Below are 16,722 nucleotides of genomic sequence, written 5' to 3' on the forward strand. Positions count from 1 at the left end.
GTAAAAGCATAGTAAGAACAGCGGTGGTGAATCTAAATTCCGGTCGCACGGTGTGTCTTGAAATGCCACCATGTACGAAACCATTTTTCTCACGTTCATTCTGCACGATGCCCAAGGGTGGTCACTTTGGACAGACATTTTCCAGGATACTCCTACTCTATAACCAGAGACTCGATAATAGATGTCAGCATGCGATGGGAGTTTGTTCCACCCCATCAGCTTCCCCACCCCCTCCTTCCCAGGTACCCCCTCCCCCCTCACCATAGGAGCCCCTACAGACATTTCCTGTACACGTGTACTGGCCTTTGTCTAAATATTAAACTAGCCTCCACCAGGCCGCCCTCCTACGGGCGTATGAAGCGTAGAATCCGGCCGAAAACGGAATAATTAGCCAGTAGAATCACTCCACGGTGAAGATCACATTTCGCCAGCGTAGCCTGCAAATGACACCCTGGCTTGGTCGGCAAAATATTCTCCCTATAGCCGGCGCAGTTAGTCTGGTAGAGACTATATTATGTCACTATGAATAACACAGAAGTAGGTTGCCTGGTCTGATATTGGGTTGACACCCTAGATATAATGCCTCCTGTGCAGGCCTCCTATAACGCGCGACATAGATATTGGGGAGGGGGGAGCTCTTATGCCGGTGTTCAGGAATTATCGGTCCCCCCGGGAAAATCGGTCCCCCTCCTGCCATTGGTCTACATTTGAGACTGGTGGGCGTTGCCTAAAAGTACGAAGGCCTAATCTCCAAGCAGATCCACACCGGGCGCGAAAATCGTAGTATTACGAAGGCCCACAACAACATAGGCTGTAACATAACAATTCTACACTGTCGACATTGTCGACAAATAATGTATCCTCATAGGAAAGTTGAAACAATCTTCCTCTGGTCTACTTCGGACCCTAATTTTCAACTTAAAGACGATTCTATGAAAATTGATATAAACGTTTCAAAGGGTTTTGGCCATTGTGGGATTTCATCTGAAGGGGACACATTTTCCCGGGATAGCCGGGATTTTCGGTCCCCTCATTTGAAAGTCACCAACGTCTCTTCTGATGTATTTGGAAACCTCTTTTTCAACTTGAAGACGCTTCTCTGAAGACCTAACACAACTATAAACGTTTCAGATGCAGAAAGTCTCAGTATTTGGCCATTGAGGGGATTTCAGGTAAAGGGGACACATTTTCCCGGGCCGGGGTTAAGCCGGGATTTTCGGTCCCCTAGTTCATAGGAAAGTCAACAACGTCTCTTCTGATGCAATTGGAAACCTGTTTGTCAACTTGAAGACGCTTCTCTGAAGACCTAACACAACTGTAAACGTTCCAAAGGCAAAAAGTCTCAGCATATGGCCATTGAGGGGATTTCAGGTAAAGGGGACACATTTTCCCGGGCCGGGGTTAAGCCGGGATTTTCGGTCCCCTAGTTCATAGGAAAGTCACCAACGTCTCTTCTGATGCAATTGGAAACCTGTTTGTCAACTTGAAGACGCTTCTCTGAAGACCTAGCACAACTATAAACGTTCCAAAGGCAAAAAGTCTCAGCATATGGCCATTGAGGGGATTTCAGGGGAAGGGGACACATTTTCCCGGGCCGGGGTTAAGCCGGGATTTTCGGTCCCCTAGTTCATAGGAAAGTCACCAACGTCTCTTCTGATGCAATTGGAAACCTGTTTGTCAACTTGAAGACGCTTCTCTGAAGACCTAACACAACTATAAACGTTCCAAAGGCAAAAAGTCTCAGCATATGGCCATTGAGGGGATTTCAGGGGAAGGGGACACATTTTCCCGGGCTGAGGTTAAGCCGGGATTTTCGGTCCCCTCATAGGAAAGTCAACAACGTCTCTTCTCATTCACTTGGAAACCTGTTTTTAAACTTGATGACGCTTCTCTGAAGACTTGATACAACTATAAACGTTTCTAAAGCAAAAGTTTATAGTTTTGTCAAGTCTTCAGGGAAGCGTCTTCAAGCATCTTCGTGATTTTCTATGAGGGGACCAAAAATCCCGGCCCGGGAAAATGTGTCCCCTTTACCTGAAATCCCCTCAATTGCCAAATGCTCAGACTTTTTGTTTTTGAAACGTTTATAGTTGTGTTAGGTCTTCAGATAAGCGTCTACAAGTTGAAAAACAGGTTTCCAAGTCCATTATAAGAGACGTTGTTGACTTTCTCATTAGGGGACCGAAAATCCCGGCTTAACCCCGGCCCGGGAAAATGTGTCCCCTTTACCTGAAATCCCCTCAATGGACAAATGCTGAGACTTTTTGCTTTTGAAACGTTTATAGTTGTGTTAGGTCTTCAGAGAAGCGTCTTCAAATTGAAAAACAGGTTTCCAACTCCATTATAAGAGACGTTCTTGACTTTCCAATGAGGGGACCGAAAATCCTGGCTACCCTGGCCCGGGAAAATATCTCCCCTTTACCTAAAATCCCCACAATGGCCAAATGCTGAGATTTTTTGCTTTTGAAACGTTTATAGTTGTGTTAGGTCTTTAGAGAAGCGTCTTCAAGTTGACAAACAGGTTTCCAAGTCCATCAGAAGAAACGTTGTTGACATTCCTATGAGGGGACCGAAAATCCCGGCTTAACCCCGGCCCGGGAAAATGTGTCCCCTTTACCTGAAATCTCCTTAATTGACAAATTTTGAGCCTTTTGCCCATGAAACGTTTATAGTTGTGTTAAGTCTTCAGAGAAGCGTCTTTATGTATAAAAAAAGGATTCCAAATGGATCAGGAGAAGCGTTGTTGACTTTCCTATGAGGGGACCGAAAATCCCGGCTACCCCGGGAAAATGTGTCCCCTTCCCTTGAAATCTCCTCAATGGTCAAATCCTGAGACTTTTTTGCTTTTGAAACGTTTATGGGTGTGTTAAGTCTACAAAGAAGCGCCTTCAAGTTGCAAACAATTTCCATGTCCATCATAAGAAGCGTAGTTGACTTTTTGATGAGGGGACCGAAAATCCTGGCTAGTTCTAACCCGGGAAAATGTGTCCCCCTCCCCTTAAAATCCCCTCAATGGCCAAATCCTGAGACTTTTTGCTTTTAAAGCGTTTGTATTTGTGGTAAGTCTTCAGAGAAGCGTCTTCAAGTTGACAAACAGGTTTCCAAATGTATCATAATATTCGTTGTTGACTTTCCTATGAGGGGACCGAAAATCCCGGCTACCCCGAGAAAATGTGTCCCCCTCCCCCTTAATTGACAAATCTTGAAACTTTTGCTTTTGAAAAGTTTATAGTTTATTTCCCCTGAAATCCCTCAATGGCCAAGTTCTGAAACTTTTTGTTTTGAAACCTTTATAGTTGTGTTAAGTCTTCAGAGAAGCGTCTTTAAGTATAAAAACAGGATTCCAAATGGATCAGGAGAAGCGTTGTTGACTTTCCTATGAGAGGACCGAAAATCCTGGGTACCCCGGGAAAATGTGTCCCCTTCCCTTGAAATCCCCTCAATGGCCAAATCCTAAGACATTATGCTTTTGAAACGTTTATAGTTGTGTTAAGTCTTCGGGGAAGTGTCTTCAAGTTGAAAAACAATTTCCATGTCCATCATAAGACGCGTTGTTGACTTTGCTATGAGGGGACCGAAAATCCCGGCCAGATCTCCCCGGGGAAAATGTGTCCCCTTCCCCTGAAATCCCCTCAATAGCCAAGTTCTGAAACTTTTTGCTTTGAAAACTTTAAAGTTGTGTTAAATCTTCAGATAAGCGCCTTGAAGTTGACAAAGAACCTTCCAAGTTCATCAGAAGAAGCGTTGTTGACTTTTCTATGAGGGGACCGAAAATCCCGGCTAGATCTACCCCGGGAAAAGGAGTCCCCTTCCCCTGAATTCCCTCAATGGACAAATGCAGAGACTGTTGCCCTTGAAACCTTTATATTTTTGTGTTAAGAGCATCAACTCAAGTTAAAGTAATTTGAAAATAAAGTATTTTTCCAAATGCATCACTACTAGGAGAAGAGTTTTTGACTTTCCTATGAGGGGACCGGAAATCCTGGCTACCCCGGGAAAATGTGTCCCTGCAATGGCCAAAAACTGATACTTTTTGTTGATGAAACGTTCATATTTGTGTTTGTGGACAATGTCCGTCCCACCTTCTTACAATTCATACATTTGGCATTAAGTATTCAATTCAAAGACAGTGTTTGTGGATGATATCTATGTCTTTGGCCCTGTGGGCCTTCGTACTTTTTAGGCCACGCCCACCATGGATTGGGGACCGATTTTCCTGGGGGACCGATAATTCCTGCATAAGAGCTCCCCCCCTCCCCCAATATCTATGTCGCGCGTTATAGGAGGCCTGCACAGGAGGCTACTAGATATAATGGTCAGACCGAAAAGTTAGCCTGGATGCCAGACCCCCAATCTCTAAAATATCTAGATATTTTAGAGATTGGGGGTCTGGCATCCAGGCTTCCGAAAAGTTGGACCGAAGTTCAGTCAGAATATTGTGATGTAGTCATTATAAGACAAAGAAATAGTGTCGAATACATGTATTTCTAGAACAATGACCGTGTAATTCGATGTTATTTTACAATGTTACAAAACAGAAAATTTTGTAGTGCAAGAAACTATCAAAAATCAATTTGTCAATATCACTTTATGCCATCAATCTAAACACGTTCAGAACACAGTATTTGTTGATGCGATATACGTATACAATGATTTCCTATATATCAGACCCTATCTTTTGAACTTTGACCTGATTGTAATGGTACAAAATAACGTCATATGTTTACAAAGGACGAAAATAAAAGCGTGTACCAGTCAGCCCGAGAATCAGACGATACCGGAACCTGAGCCATACCATCCCGCCATGACGTTACCATGGAAACCGTGTTGACCCGTCCAACTCTGAGAGATGAAAGTGTTGCTAAACCAGGTCCCAATTTACCGACACTTTCTCCTCTTCAAATATTGGACTTTCGCAAAAAGGCGCGAAAGCGGACGCTGGTGTCAAAGTTCTGAGTCATGTCGCAATGAGAGTGGGGAGGGGGAGGAAATGTTCTCACAGCGAGCTCGATTTTTAAAATTTTGTTGAGGCAGAGATGTGAAATTTAATGTTTTAGCATGCAGTGCGACTGCCTTAGGAACGAAACCGGTTTTATATTGTGTTTATGACGACATGTCGACAGAATTTTCGCGATCATTTGTCTGTAGTAACATGCACCTGCAAAGGCAACACTATATACCTTTCTCGGATATCTGACGATGATAGTAGTACATAGGTGTCAGGAAAATGTCTCGATTTCAAGAGAAGAAGCCGGGAGAACGTCACACATGGCCACCAATGGGTTCATGACAACTTCGCACCAGTTTGGCACGGACACCATCGATGGAAACTAGAGTATTCCGTACTATGGTGGTGAAATGTTCGGAAAGTATGTTTGAAATGGGGGAGGGTAGTAGTCACGGACTTAGGAGTATACCATGCAATATGATGTTTATGCATGAGCCATGACTTAGTATTCTTTGTGTTATCCGATAGCAAATGTACTTGTATATTATTGGTTGTGTACTATCGCTACCTTGCAATTTCCTAGCCTCCTTCGCAGACTTCCTAGAAAGGCGGCGTATATATTTGGGGGAGGGGGTGACGCGATTTTCTCGGCAACATAACTCCCTTGGCCCGTGTAAGAAGTCGCGTCACCCCTCCCCCAAATATATACGCCGCCTTTCTTGGAAGTCTGAGAAGGAGGCTAGCAATTTCCATGATGTACAGATGTTGGTGAAAAAAAGGTTTACAAAGAGTTCCGAAAAGAAGCGAAAACGTCCATAAATAATTCCTTTTCACGTCTCTCTCTCTCTCTCTCTCTCTCTCTCTCTCTCTGTACTTCGGTATCATATCATAGCGTAGCTTGTCTTAGTTTATTTACATTCTTTTATGACATTCGCTGTCGCGTGAGCACAGATAGATGTAAATTTCTGACATTATGGCGCGAATGTCCGGATACGAGCTCGGACATGAAAAGCGCCACCGCCATGTTGCACCATCCTGAAAACTGTCGTCTGACAAATATTAGATTTTCTCTCAGACTTCCTACCCTGACCCCGGGGTCATGTCGGTGTACAAATCATAGACACGTCTTACCTCACTCCCTTCCCTTCCGAGTTCTTACTATATATAGTAAAAGAAGCATACCAGACATGATTGTCGTTAGAGCGCATGCGTTCTCTACTGTTTATGTCAAGGATTGTGTGCGGGTGAGCAAGGCCAAAATCAGCACGAATGTTTGACGAAAAGTGATCAAACTGTTTATGAATTAATACAAATACTATCAATTTATTCATTTTCCTCATGACTTACTTAATAGTAAATGACAAAGGTCTTTTTTCATAGCCAATGAGTTACAACAGGCAACGTTAATCGTTATACGTTTTATCTAGACAAACCTCCTTGTTACGGTGAATGTCTGTCCCCTTCCTCAGGGAAATACCTATTTCCCTGACCGATTCCACTTTATAGTTTGTACTGCAGGTAGTCGTTGCTGTAGTTTGAAGAAGTTCCAAAAGTGATCGAGATTTGTTCATGTCATGGAGCAAGGAGGTTAAAAGTACATGTATATTTAACCTCCTTGCATGGAGCAATCATATGAACTCAAGAAAGGATTAGGCATTCTATCATCAGACGACGGTTTGTAATTAATTACGACCCCGTTCACACTCATTTTTTTCAATTGCGATTGAAGTATAATCGCGATTGTTCGATCCGATCGCGATTGAACGCAAAGAAACTTTTGCGTTCACACTGCTTTTCGCCAAGTGGATTAAAGTACGCCGTGATCCGATCGCGATTGAAGCACGATTGAAGCATGCTATCGGCGATCATCTGGTAAATGTTGTTGTTCTTGTTGTCCTTGTTTTGTGTCTATTTTTCCGCTAGATATTGTCACTTGGTGCGGTAAATGTCCCTCTTTCGGTGACATTTCCCCAGTTTGGCCTGCACTTCCTCTCTCCCCCAGATTGCGATGAGGACCCTGGTCTCCTCATCGCGCCATCTGCCACCAGCTGAAGTTGCTGACGGAGTTTTATTCTTCTTCTTGGGCATTGTTGACGATGAAAAGTTGTTGTTGTTGTAAGAGCGCGATCTGACGTGCGGATTGGGTTTGTTTTCCCGCGCGATGCGAACTATGACCCCACGTACCCGCATGTATGACCTCCCACCCCCGGAACCAGCCGAAATCTCCGCCGATCGCGATGGAATGAATCGTAGTTGTGTTCACACTCAAAATTTGATAGGATTGGATTGGATCCGATCGCGATTAATCCAATCAAACTACCTCCGGAGGTAGTTACAATCCAATCGCGATTGGATCGTTTTGGATCGTTCCAATCGCGATTGGAAGCGTTCACACTGAAAAAATCAATCGCGATCGGATCGATTCAATCGCGATTATACTTCAATCGCGATTGAAAAAAGTGAGTGTGAACGGGGACTGACAAGAGAGAGCGTCGAGTGACGTCATTAATTCGCCTTGAATAGATAGGGTGGATGTTGTTTCGTAGAACCTGCCAGGAACTCAACTCTTAGTAATCGAGGTAGAATTACTTTAATAGCTGGAAACACACCTACTTCTGCGGATGGGTTACTGTTTACTCATCACTGTTAATGTTATTTTCGATCACGCGTCCAATCCGAAACGACAAGGAGAACCATTAACCTCCCTGGGAGAAATATAGATCTTATCTTTCTGAACCTTCTTCATGTCTTGGTACAGAGGTTTAGGTACAGGTCTGGACCTGTACCTGTACCTGAGTAATTTGAACATGTGTACATGTGTTTTTCTGAACTTCTTCAATAATGACAGAAACATAAATATACTGTTCACAACTTGTCAGTATCTTTATTCAAAGAACATAACTAGGTTTCCTACCGCCAAACTCCCTTGGCCTTGCTACCAAAACTCCCAGTCTGCCTGAATGATCTGCTGCATATTAGTTACGCTGTTCTAAAGTGTCACTTTGGTCACGTTTGGTGTTGCATGAGGTTATTAGGTTAGGAGATCAGTCACAAAATAAGCACATGTTAGTGTAAATTTATATCAGTACAGTACCGGTACTTCATGATTCGGTATTTTGGACCTGTACCTAATCAATTTGTACGGTACAGTACCGGTACACAGTACCGGTACGCAGCACTATCTTGTATATATATCGTATCTTTTTCAATTAAAAACAACCTTGTCGTCATCTCCTTCTCAAGACAGTCATGAGTCATCATCGAGATGCTTTCCGCCACGCGCCACTTTTTAACGGTCATTTCTTTCTTCCTACGATAAATATTGAACTTTCACAAAAGCCCGCGAAAACGACCTGGATGTCAAACCAACAAATCGTTTTCATTGATTTACGCCGGATCATGTTTCACTATAAGCCCCGTGTTCTTGGAGTTCGTAACCTAAAACGGAAGGGAAATTCAACTAGCGGTAACAATAGACTTTCGCATAGAGGCGCCTGTAGTATTCATGTCGATATTCCTGTTAAATTGCACCTGCGAGAGAACATTATACATCGTTTTTTGCTATCCAACAATTACAGTAGTACGTAGGCGTTAGTAGACTGTTTTTATTTTCAAGAGAAGAAGCCGGGAGAACGTCACACATAACCACCAATGGGTTCATGACAACTTCGCTCTGGCTTGAGACAGACAATGTTAGAATTTTTGTGTGATCGGTACAACATTTCTGGCACCTGACCGAGATAAAATCGTCTGCAAACAGGGGAGAGGAAATATTCTAATAAAAAGAAATGTTCGCGATGTTGAAATAGTTTCTGAAAAAACGAACCTCACCATACGTCACTCTGATGTCAGGGAAGGGACGGTTGGAGTTTTAGTGATGTTTGATATTGACTCAGTATTTTGTAAACAGGCGACATGAAACAACGCTTGTTATGTTGAAACCTTTCAGAGCGAATGTATTGTTGCAGATGTACACACAGCGCCCCTATGCGACTAATTTGCGTAGTGCACCACATCGGCCGTGGTAGTGACAAAACCATATCCTGCCTTGCACTCATAATCGTTTTGCCTCACACCATGATTGCTCGTCTAAAGTTACATGAAATATCTCAAGGCATTTGGAAGGCAGAATTTGTATTTAGCAGCTCCTGTTTAAACGATATCATACTTTGCAAGTACACTTTATACTATTGGAATCACGCATCACTTTGAAACGTACACGGTGACGTTTCCATGTGAACCGCTAGGTAGCGCGTACGGAAGGTGCAAGGCCAGATCGTACATGGCTTTGACTGAACGCTACTCGAAAGTTTATCATACACTACTGTTTGAAACGCACAGTATTACATATTCAACCTTTTCAACAATATCACTTTCACCTCTAAACCACCCCCTTACATAGATTGTTAAAAACAAATTACAAATGTATCCCTTGTCATTATAACTTGATCGTTATGATCCCCAAATACTAGTAATCCAAGTGGCTCTTGTACAATCTACGGTCCTTTAGCTGGCGAGGCATATGGCTCAGAATGAATAATGCAGCTCTAGATGAGCTCTGAAATAGTGTTATTGCTTAGTAAATTTGCATAGCTAAAAGTGTGGTCATAGATCAATTCCAGACGCGGAAACAAAAAATAACAAGCCTCGAAATTCTAACCCCACAGACTTTGAGTTATCTCTGTGTCATCGCTCAATTGTCTCTTGCACGTCGGGTTGATCTCAGGGCCCGTGTCGACATTGACGTTGTCAGAAGTCCTGCCGAAGTACCAGTCACCCACAGCCTGCCGGACCGTCCTGTTGTTGACCGTGAACTCAGTCCAGGAGAGGTCATTGCCAAGGCCATGGGCAAAACACGTGATGAGGAAGGCGCCATCTTTTTCACGAAGCTCCGACTTGGCTACCTAAGAAGAGAAATTGAATATTCCACATGTTAACTTCCATTCTTATTTGGCAATTTCAACTTTCAATAGTATAATACACTTCAAAACTGTTCATTTCAGGCCATCTTGAATAAACGCTCTGCCGTCGAATTACATTGTATTTTCCTTTCACAATTAGCAACTATTTTGACTTCGATACCGATACCGACACCGAATTAGATCTGATTTCAAACGTGCAAGCGTCCATGTAACAAGTTCGTCTATCTGCCATCTCTAGTGGGAACATTTTTTTTCAAAATCAGCCCAAAATCAAGAAGCGCGCTGATGTCATCCATAGAATTTAGTTTCCGTGGCCTTAGTTGATACAAAAAGAATGCGCACACATCATAGACGTCATCATACCGACCTGTAACAGAGACGTTCTATAGTTCTGCACAGCGGCCAAGTCTTTCCCCTGACACTGGTCGGGACGGCAGGTTGTTCTGACGATGTCCTTCAGCGCGACCTTGTCGTACAAGTAGTTCAAGATGAAGAGCGGTGTGGGCTCGTAGGGAACGAGGTTTTCTGGGTAGGAGCACTTCCATTGCTCACCCTGGGGACGAGCTTCCCGACACGCCTTGTTGGCAGACACTGGAAATGTCAAGAAATCATTGATTTTGTATATGCATAACTGCGCCCTCTGTAGCGGTGTTTGGACACAATTCTTTTCTGTAGTACGATGATTCTTGTAGTACGATGATTCTTATAGTAGGGAGCACTCAACTAAAGCCTCGTTTTGGCGCATGACCCCGAGCTGACCCCTGGGAATTCAAAATGGCCGCCATAACTGGAAAGAGGTCTATTAATTGTAAAGTGACATAGTTTTACGCATTTCAGACATCAAATTAAGACCTATCATATCTGTAGTTTCTGTACAGATGACTGCTTTTACAAGACGTGAATTATGTATGCTGAATACCGACCATTTATTTTCAAAGACGTAAGGGAAGGTAAGAGCAAGGACATTATATAGAATGTCCTTGGAAAGAGAAAGACAATTAACAAAGCAAAGACTGACTGACTTACAATACGCGTTCTGCAGTTCGATGACCACAGAGTAGGTGTCGTTGAACGAGTAAACCCCGTCCTTGTCCGGGAGGTTCATGAACATGCCCGAGTCTGGGACGATCTTTACGTCAGTGGAGGTCGGCAGCCGAGCTATGACGTCATCTGCTCCCACATACGTCGCTATAGCACCGGCTGAACCAAAGATATGTAATGAAAAACAGGGATATATGATATTATTATATACTTAGTAATCCGTTTCGTAGTGTATATTCTTAATAAAATGAGAAATACTTCCTGGGGTTCAGCTGTATATATGTTACGGCGAGAAACGTATTGTATGCAGAGAAGTTGTTTAATACAAATAATCATAACATGACAGTTTTTTTTCAAAACGCCTCAGGGCCGAAGCATTTAGCGCTCTTTCTTCACAATTAGATTTACCTGATACTCCACCCAAGATGACCTTGTCTGCCTCTCCTAGTCCCGTCTGTAACAGCCGGTCTAGCAGTGCGTTAAGGTTACGGCGTCCTCGGAAGTACAGAGACTTGTCGTTGTGCTTCACCACACCTTCCCTGTTCCCTAAAAGATGTACAATAGGATGATGATATGAACGATGAAGTAATAATCTCACAAGCACGAACACACACACTGGCATACACACACGCGCGTGAGCACGCATGTACAATCGCCCCACCCATATGTACACACACACACAAACACACGCACGCACACACACACCTGTTCATACAAGCACACATACACGCACACATAGAAACATATAGACACACACACACGCACGCACGTACCCCCCCCCCCCACACACTGCAAACTAAAACTTACCTGCAAAGAAAAACCCATCACAGTAGACCAACAAAGCGGCGTTCCATGTGTAGAAATCTGGATTGACGTCTTTCGATGCTGATAGAATTCCATGAAGAGTCTTCCTGAAATATAAACAACGTGCAATAAGATACACATCCTGTAGCTAGACAAACGCATTTGGGATGAAAGTTAAAATTTTTGTTGCCAGAGACGGTGGGCTGAAGAATCTAACAATCTATGACTTTTACAATTACATTTGTAATTACAACCTAATAGACCATTGCGGCTGGCTGTCATGACGCCCCTACGACCACTGAGGTCATGGGTCATGAGTGAGTGAATAAACCTTATATTTTCCCTTATTCAGAACGTTTCTTTTCTTTTGTTATAAATGACGATTCACATTGATTCCAAAAATATAAAACGAGACTTACTGATGGTGTAAGGCCTTACTGGACCCAAGGTTGCCGAAACTTCGCTGGTAGCAGCTGGTCACATTCACGCATGCGCCGCCTCCTTCCAACCAAACAACCCACGACTTCTGCCCAGTACCACTTCCTAATAAGGAATAAGGAATAAGGAACGACGAATTAATCCATGCAAAGCAAAACGTTACAAGAGTTCGGACAGCTCATACCGCCATAAAATACTGTACATCAATTATGCAACCGGATACACATTTGCATCAATTATCTATATACATGGGTATCTACACTTTCACTAATTATAACTTACGTGTACATGCAAGTGTGAATTTCCTATCATATTCCACTCAGTGAATTATGACACTTTCGCATTGATTATGCAGATTAGACCAATATCTTCAGATACACAGACACGCACAGAAACATACCTCCATTTTTCATGAAGGTAATAACGCTTATGCTTCGGTCACAATTGAGCCGGTGCCCGTCGGGGATGTAGCTTCGACCGGGCTCTGATGTCCGGCTGTCGTGGTTTCCTTCACGGTGTTCTCACGTTGAGGTCACGGCGTCGTTTTGTCCGCGGGCCCGAGTAGAATTTAAGTCAGAACTGATTTTTTCTCGGATCCCCGCTGGGCCCCAAAATGACCCGTAGCCACAAGGTGCCCCGCCGGGCCACGTAGGGGTCACGCCCGGGAGTGCCAGAAACGGCCCGGGAACTACCCGGCAGGGCCCCTTTATCCAATATTGTAACCGAAGCACTACTAGTGATGCCTACGTGATACGTGATACGTTATAGGATCGTAGTGCCAAAAATACTGATAAAGTTCATCTCGAAACGTGTTCTTTCTCACCTTTCCTGAAGTAGAACGCCGGCGGAGACCCGTCCAAGCAGTAGGCTCCTGTTTTGTCAGCCTCCTCCTTCGACAACACGTATAGGTGTGCATCGGTACTCTTCTGTAAAACAAGTCATTGGCACCTTAACCACAGTACACAGTGATAATCAGTCATTCATTTTGCGCAGGTGAACATACTGTAACTGCATTTAAGTTCGCGTGGTTTTTATTACGCGCTAAAATAGAGTGTTCGTAGTGGTTTTAAGTTTGCGGCAGCGCTATAGTCACATACAGTATTGGAGAAATGTTCGCGGTGATTTTCAGTTCACGGTGAAACTTTTGCCGCGAAAAAACCGCGAACATAAAACCACTGCAAACATTTCTGCATTTACATTATCTCTAAAACATAACTGCCAGACTACAATAGACACACATACATGTCTACTGGGCCTATAAGACGTATTATCTGGTAACGTTATGAGTTAGACGAGTAGACTGGGGTCCACGGTTGTCTGGTAGCCGATTTGTGCTTCGAATCAATATCAACAAGAGTTCTACGACCTCATACCTTCGCCAAATGATTTTGACCTTTATGACTGACGTATTAGGAGTGTTTTTCATCAATCAAAAATCATACCAGTTGATCCTCCTCACCCAAATAACATAAGTTGTCCAAACCTCCTTGTTATGATTATGAGCGTTACAAAGAAGGTTATGCTAACATTTATCATCAATAATGCAAATAAGCTCCTTATTAGCATAATTTGATTCAATGGTGTTCACATTCACACAACTTCTAAATGCCACAAGTATGAAATTGCCGTTATTTACTAGTATGGAATGATAGTAGTTTCTCATTAATTATGCAAATTAGGCCGACATTTGCATAATTTCTATCTATTGACATTCCACTCTTCCTCAGTTACAAATATCACATATTTGAATAGTCATATCATGGAACACAGCAGGTTTTTAAAATTGCCTCATTAATTATAATCTGATTTGCATAATTATCATCCAATCATACAAAGCATCATGTAAGCTATCTACATACCAAAAATCATGACCATCCATCATGACCATCCATCAAGCCCATCTCGAGTTATAGTATTTTCTCATTAATTATGTAAATGAGGTTCTCATTTGCATAGCTGATATCTATTAATATTTCTCTCTTCATCAGTTACATATGTCACATGTTTGCGAGTCCTATCATGGAAATTGATGGATGTTTAAACTTTCCTCATTAATAATGCAAATTAGTTACTGATTTGCATAATAAGTATCCAATCATGTACATCATCGCTCAAGCTATGTACTTGCAAAAAATCATGACCTTCCATCAAGCCCTTCTTGAGTTATTCCCTTTCAAAGTCTGAAGCAAAACCTGCCCCTGCAGTTCCAAAAAAGTTGCTAGGGGGCCCAAACCTATACCACTTACTCTCTGCCCAACGAGCTATCTACCACTCAAAAATCAGTTCCATAGCATGTCCACAACACGAGATATCATAACAGGAAGTTCCGCTGCAGTACCGTAACAAGCCGCTAGGGGGCCCAAAATCTAATCATTTTCAGGTTTCATCGAGACCTACCAACATACCAAATACCAAGACAATCCTTCCAAGAATTCTCGACTTATCGTGTTCACTAACAGACACACAGACATGCTCGGTAAAATATAACCTTCTCACATTCCACACCAATGAATACAGCTGGCTGACAGCCAATTTGTCCCTGGCAGTAACTGACGTTTCCTGCCTGCCTCATGACCCCTCATGACCCCTCATGACCAACTTTGCACCCCTCTACTCGTATCAATATCCCTTAAAACAACACAGCCCACACGTCGCAACCAGAAGCATAGTATGAGCATACAATTTAACACATTTTTACACTTTTCTCGTTAATTATGCAAAACACTTCGCCCAAAATCTAATCATCTTGAGATTTCCCACATACACACCGACACACCAACTACGACAACAAACCATCCAGGCGTTCTCGACTTATTCTGTTCACTAACAGACACACAGACAAGCATCATCGAATAACCTTCTCGACGAAAATTTCGTCGACGAAGGTAATAAATCAGATATGTACTCTTTAGGTTGATAAAATCCTACTTCGTATCAACCACTCAGCCGCGGCTATAAATAAATCAGATATACTCGGGGACATGGGAGGCCTAGTTCCTTAAAGCTGAGAAAGCTGTTAAGAATGTGAACAACAGAAATTGTTAAAAACGTTACAGGTGACCAAAGGTAAAGGCGGCCCCATAGCCTTTTTGAGGCCGTAGGATCAGTGACTTGTTATCCACTGAGTCTAGGGTACGGTATTAGAAGGCGGAACCCAACCCTCTCCTTCTACCGCCTTTTACCTCCCCAACCGAAGCCAAGTACCTTTTTTCATACCTGGGTGGAGTGAGCTCGAGGAAAGTCATGTTAAATGTCCTTCCCAAGAAAACAACCAGGCCTATTAATAACCACACCTATTAAGGAATGCCAGGTATCGATCCCGCGTCTGCTAGCATATCATAGCCACTCGCCGCAGTACATGACCTACAAACAGGTGTCTGAATGACGAAGATTAAACAAATACCTTCGATGACACAAATACAACGATAATTCTAACACCGTGAAGTTTAAACATCTTGGTCACATATAAAAGAACATGACTACGTAATTTGTCCACGCCAAACGTTTTCTAGTTTCATGCGTCCCAATATTGATCATGTCGCTACTAAGTACCTTTACTTCCGGGTTGCTGTTGACGTTGTTGTTGTCTGTCCCTACGACTACTTCACCTTCCAGCTTCACTTGTACTGCCTGTGTCGCCGACACTTCATCTTGTACAGAACCGATTGTCGTCATTAGCTTGTTATTCGTGTCATCGTTGTCGTGGTCGAGCCAGGTCGGTAACTTGAAGTTCGGGTTGTAGTTGTGGTATTCTCCATGTTCGGAGCGAACGATGGCGTACGGGAACACGACTTGAGCCACAAAGTACACCGCAGCCGATAGCAACAGAACGCTAAAGATCACAGAGAGGCTGAAGTTTCTTTTTCGAACGCCGAGGGTACACGGCTTGCCGTTTGTCTGGTGTATCAGGGGGACCACATCATCACCATCCGCCATCTTGGATGACCCCATGATTGTCATGAGTATGGTCGATCACGTGCGCAGGGGTCACGGTCACTAGGCGGATAAGTTCAAAGTAGCAACATCGTCCAAATACTGGTTATGATGGTATTTCTTCATACATGAGGCACACAGTTAGTCCGGAATAGATGCCACGAGGATGTCAGGGCATGTTAGATTAAATAAGAATCCTACAAATGATTTTTACCTCTATGAAAATGCTGGTATTTTTGCGTTTCTGTGTGTCCACTTGTCTGTGTGTTTGAACGCGTTTACGCAGCATCATGAGCTTAAGAACCTATGGATGGTTTGTGAGGATATTTGGAGTGTGGATTGATCCTAAGAAGATGAAAGTCAAAGTCAATTATGGGCCCATGGCCGCTTTCCTTGGCACTGATCCAAACTCTGTCACAGAGGATAACTAAGGAATGAAACACTGTAACGGGGGGTTGTGTCGGAAAAGTTATGGTATGTAGCTGACGAAATTCTGATAATGTTATCTTTGTAAGTGTCCTAGGACAGCAATCTTCAAGCAGATATAGAAATAAAGGCAAAATGGTAACGTCTCTCAAACTCCCGGTTCCACGGAGCAATGCATCTGTTAATTCAAAAGTATGTTTTTTAGGGCCC

General features: G+C 43.1%; 1 protein-coding gene across 2 annotated transcripts; it reads right to left on the reverse strand.

Moving 5' to 3' along the window:
- Window positions 1–7,807: 7,807 nt before the first annotated feature.
- Window positions 7,808–16,128, reverse strand: LOC136436760 (uncharacterized). 2 transcript variants are annotated; one of them, XM_066431007.1, is made up of 8 exons: window positions 15,706–16,128; window positions 12,977–13,079; window positions 12,135–12,258; window positions 11,719–11,822; window positions 11,320–11,457; window positions 10,897–11,070; window positions 10,238–10,461; window positions 7,808–9,852 (listed from the first exon to the last, which is right to left on the reverse strand). In XM_066431007.1, the coding sequence occupies exons 1-8, from the start codon at window positions 16,111–16,113 to the stop codon at window positions 9,604–9,606; spliced, it is 1,524 nt and encodes a 507-aa protein (XP_066287104.1). In that variant the 5' UTR covers window positions 16,114–16,128; the 3' UTR covers window positions 7,808–9,603. The 2 variants fall into 2 exon arrangements, with proteins under 2 accessions (XP_066287104.1, XP_066287113.1); XM_066431016.1 differs by having other exon boundaries at window positions 7,808–9,848; window positions 10,234–10,461.
- Between the last annotated feature and the right edge of the window lie 594 nt (window positions 16,129–16,722).

Source organism: Branchiostoma lanceolatum, chromosome 1 (genome assembly GCF_035083965.1).
Source record: "Branchiostoma lanceolatum isolate klBraLanc5 chromosome 1, klBraLanc5.hap2, whole genome shotgun sequence".
Lineage (NCBI taxonomy): Eukaryota > Metazoa > Chordata > Leptocardii > Amphioxiformes > Branchiostomatidae > Branchiostoma > Branchiostoma lanceolatum.

What these genes read in the sequence shown, in the direction of transcription:
- LOC136436760 (XM_066431007.1), bottom strand. Translation starts at nt 16,113, where the DNA reads ATGACAATCATGGGGTCATCCAAGATGGCGGATGGTGATGATGTGGTC. An exon ending in CATCTTGGGTGGAGTATCAG is followed by an intron (nt 11,071 to 11,319) that starts GTAAATCTAATT and finishes TCTTTGGTTCAG; the next exon opens with CCGGTGCTATAGCGACGTAT. An exon ending in ATAGAACGTCTCTGTTACAG is followed by an intron (nt 9,853 to 10,237) that starts GTCGGTATGATG and finishes TTCTCTTCTTAG; the next exon opens with GTAGCCAAGTCGGAGCTTCG.